Genomic DNA, 4,337 nt, shown 5'->3' with positions numbered 1-4,337 from the left:
TGTTTTGATAAGTGCTCTATAAATAAAGTTTTATTATTATTATTGGCTCATTGCACATATCTAACATACATCCTTTGGTTGCGCACAGTGTAAGGTAAACACTTTGCAGCGTCACTAAGTGACAAGCTACAACATCCTGCTCTCCATGTGTGGCACAAGCGTCCTGATGTGGAGGTGATGTGTGTGCTGTTGGTTTTATTTTTTTGCGGTTCCTTCTCGGGCTGCTGCACAGCTGCTGCTTCTTTAAGAGCCACCGCCCGCCCCCTCTCCTGTATTTTTAGCTGAGCCAGCCACTTCATTTGCTGGATAAGACAGACAGTTGTGTATCGTATGATCTCACTTAATCGTTTTAATAAATCAAATCTTATACTGCGGATGTGCCGTGGGCCAACAGCCAGCTGTTCCAGTGGAAATGTTGTGTCGGGTAGACATTTGTCCCGCCGCTGTCGGATGCTGAAACGCGCAATCAGCCTGTGGATGCTTGATGTCCATTATGAAACGCAATGCTGCACTGGGTACCGAATATTAAGCGCAGCGCTTTTGAGATCAAATGAATTACACGAAATCAAATTAGCTGCAAAATACTCCTGTGGTGCGGACGGTTCAAGGTGGTCCAGCATCTTTCTCCTCAGCCCTCTGCTTCCTATCTTCTCTTGGATTGTGGATAACAAGAAGCCTTCAAGACGGAGGGGGTGGTGGAGCATCGAGGAAAAAATAGGGGCAATATGAGAGAGCGGGACTTCATGCCCAATATGGAGAGGGGGAAACCTGCCACTTATACGGGGGACAAAAAGGCGAAGATGGCTGCTAAGACTAACAAGAAGTGGGTGAGACTAGCCACTGTTTTTGCATATGTATTGTCCGTGTCCTTAGCAGCCATTATCCTGGCAATTTACTACAGCCTGATCTGGAAACCAACCAGTGCATCCTCTTCTGCGGGGAAGCCGGGAGTGCCCGAGGAGGTCACCCCCACCGCAAACATCTCAACTAATATTTCCACAAGCAACAATGTTTCAGAGTGGAACTCTACAAAGACAGGGCTGCTATCGCTCAACCAGACCAGGCAGGACTCAACCCCGCACAGTCAGGCGTTTCAGTGGGATGACAGAGCCAAGAGCGTGGCCGTCTCTCCGCGCGGTGCCGGAGCAGAAATTGCGCACTCGCAGCAGGAGGAAGGACTCTACGCATCTTCCCACGGTCACACAAGCGCGGAGAGATCGGGCACTTTGGGGGGACAGAAACACACGTCTCAACCCAGAGTGAGCCACTACATCTCGTCAAGCACCAAGGAGTCTGGCGGTGCGCTTAACGAGGACGAGGAGAGGGACCCCGACCAGGCGGCTGCAGATGCTGCCACTGTTCCTCCAACCTCCGCGACGAGCCTAGCTGGCCTGAGAGGAGACTGATCGGGCCTCTTCCTCACCACCACACACACACATAAACTGACCCAACAAGGAGTGTTTTACAGACTCAATGCCGCAGGTCGGATAACACACAGGTCTTCTTCTTGAAACTCATTTTTGCAGAATCTCTTATGGATGCTGAACTGCACATATTAACTGACATCTTGCTCTGAGCCTCCATGTAAGAAAAGAGGGCACCTCGCTTCTTCAATGAACACTGTTTCCCCTTCAACACCAACTATGCTTTTTTTGTTTTAGGCCATATGTATGCCTTAAATCAATGTGTGTCTACTTTACCTCGGACAGCTTCTGAGGCCACTAACCTGCCTGTACGCGCGGACAACACTGGCTTAGATAGTTTGTTAAATTAATAGGAACAAGCTCCAGAGATGCTTGTGGTTTTGCAGGATATAAATATGTCTCACAGGCATACAGCGCTTAACATCAATGCCATTCATCGGCTGATCTAAATTAATACTGCATTATTGCATTTTAACATAGGCTATATTTTCTTGTCATGGATCAAACCTGGATTCCAAGTAGAAGAACCTGCATTATTGAGTTATGCTCAGGTATGTGCATATAATCATGTAAATGTATTGTGTAACTGGTTATGTACATATAGGGCAGGCATACATCTTTTTGGCCCAGATGAACTTTTAGTGTAATTAGATCATTTTTATTAAAGGTACAGTATGTATAAGAGGTATAACTATATCACAAGTTACAAATAAACATCCTTAGAAAATGATTCACTTCTATGGTTTTATAGCCTAACAGATCTATGTAAATCATGAATAATCACTGACATTATCCTGTATGTTAATTATATTTTATTTATTCAGAGCCAGAATGGATAATATATATTCAAATAAATGTTTGGTTTTCCCAACATCTTACATTTTGTTTCAAAAATTAAAAGTCAGATGAATTGAATTAATTTGGATATCCTTCAGGCTATTAGAGTAAAGTATAATGTGCAAAACCCACATTTATTGATTGGTGCAAAGAGGTAGGCTCAACAGAAATAATAATAACCGTGCAAGTACAAAAAACACTCACTTTATCGCCATTCTTGTGATCTGGACATTTAATCACATTTTGGTGGGCGGCTCTTTAATTACCTGAGCGAACTGTCCAGCGTGTGATCAGAGGGACTGTCTGCTCCTCGTGGAACGAGAAGCATTCATCTCCCAGTCTGCCACGGTTCAGTCGCTGCAGCTCTCACTGAAACCACTTCACACAGTCACATGTGGTGAACTATGAAGTGGAAATTAGACCAACCACCCCATGCACTCTCTCAGCAGCATGTGAGGGAGGTGTATCGATTTAAGAGCTCTTTTGTTGCACTGTACAAAACAGAGAAGAACATATTACACAATACCGCTTGGTGCTATTTTGATCCCACTCTCTCTGAAAAGGACTCCAAGGTTTGGATTCTGTGCTGGCGGTGACAAGCGTCATTCACTATCACACTGAAAATAAAACCACATGATTTCTGCTGAGCAGCCAGTGCCTTGGTAAAGTTACACTGTGATGCAAATAGTGATGACATGCACAGATTTTCAGAACCAAAGCCAAGGTATGTGTCTGGTGAGCTAAACAGGAAGGCCAATCATCAAGAAAGGCAGCACAAGATACAAACATCCCCCATCATCACAACATAAACCACGTGTACCGGAATAATATAATACAGAGTGTGCATAACACAATGACAGGCCTGTCAATGCTGCAGTGGCCTCCGTATATAGGACGGCCTTAACAGATGTGTTTACAGTTATGGCTTCTTGTGATATATGAGAGGAGTAATGACCGACCTATTGATGAAGGAATTCATCAGTACTGACATTTATTGCTGGAAGCTACGTCTGAGTCAGGACACATCATCTGACCTTATGACTCTTGAACCCAGTCACCCAGGCAGATGATTACATTATCTCATGTGAAATCAGCCATATCTTACATTAGACTTCAGTATGGGATTTGTTTTGTTTTGTGGCTCAAGCCAGGCAAAGGATTGCATGGTTTCTTTGAATAGGAACGACAAAAAAATACATAACATTTATTAAATCATAAAAAAATATATAAAAGCCAGTTGTCATAGCTGCTAACCCTGCCCTTTTTATAATACAATAATTTTTAAATGGTGGCAACTGCAGCTGTACTGCTCACTTTAATGTCAGATTTGTCAAAAAAAGCTAAACAATTGCATAAGTTTACCAGACAAATCCACAGGGAGACAATGTAAATAAAGGAAGATTTACCAGGATTTCTATTGCTAATAATGTAAATGACATGGAGCATATGCATAAAAATGCTTAAAGATCCCAGCCAAAAAAGTAAGACATAAAAATTGTTGTGTCTGTTCTACAAAAAAGTTCAGTTGCCTAGTTAAATATTCTACATACACTCCTTCACCCTTCACCAATCCAAACCCAGAAACTATGAATATGCAAATACTTTTCATTTCAAAAGTTTCGCTCGTCCTTTCTCAGTATATGTGGGCTGGAGGCTTTAAGTTTCCACATCACACTTGTGTTCACGATTGGCTTCCAAACTAGTTGTGATGCCACAAAATCATACTCATACGTTCATGTCTTTAACTCAGATATAAGGTGATCAGCAAAATGTTCCCCCTTCACCAGATGAATGTGAAAACAGCCTTCTAGTCTCAAACTCTGCACATACATCATTCTGCACAGTGAAGCTCAAACATCTGAGTGAAGTAACAATAAACAAAACACATTTTTGAGTGGAGGGAAACTATTCTCATCAGATTTGACATATTTGGGGGTGACACACTACAACCAAGAGACCTTTCCAACAAAGCTGGAGGGATTAAAGGCCTTTCAATATACCATTGTTTGAGCGAGACACCATCACAAAAGTTATGAAATATTAACGATGTCTTGCAATACAGCGAACAATAGCTTT

At 42.6% G+C, this 4,337-nt stretch overlaps 1 protein-coding gene across 1 annotated transcript; it reads left to right on the top strand.

Moving 5' to 3' along the window:
* The first annotated feature begins 255 nt into the window (after window positions 1-255).
* On the top strand, window positions 256-2,295 carry LOC122861333. The gene has a single exon (XM_044165516.1). The coding sequence runs from the start codon at window positions 726-728 to the stop codon at window positions 1,404-1,406; it is 681 nt and encodes a 226-aa protein (XP_044021451.1). The 5' UTR covers window positions 256-725; the 3' UTR covers window positions 1,407-2,295.
* Window positions 2,296-4,337: the final 2,042 nt, after the last annotated feature.

The sequence above is a fragment of the Siniperca chuatsi genome, linkage group LG15, assembly GCF_020085105.1.
Source record: "Siniperca chuatsi isolate FFG_IHB_CAS linkage group LG15, ASM2008510v1, whole genome shotgun sequence".
In the NCBI taxonomy this organism is placed as follows: Eukaryota; Metazoa; Chordata; class Actinopteri; order Centrarchiformes; family Sinipercidae; genus Siniperca; species Siniperca chuatsi.
The sequence above is the reverse complement of the archived record's forward strand: the minus strand, read 5'-3'. Positions and strand labels throughout refer to the sequence as shown.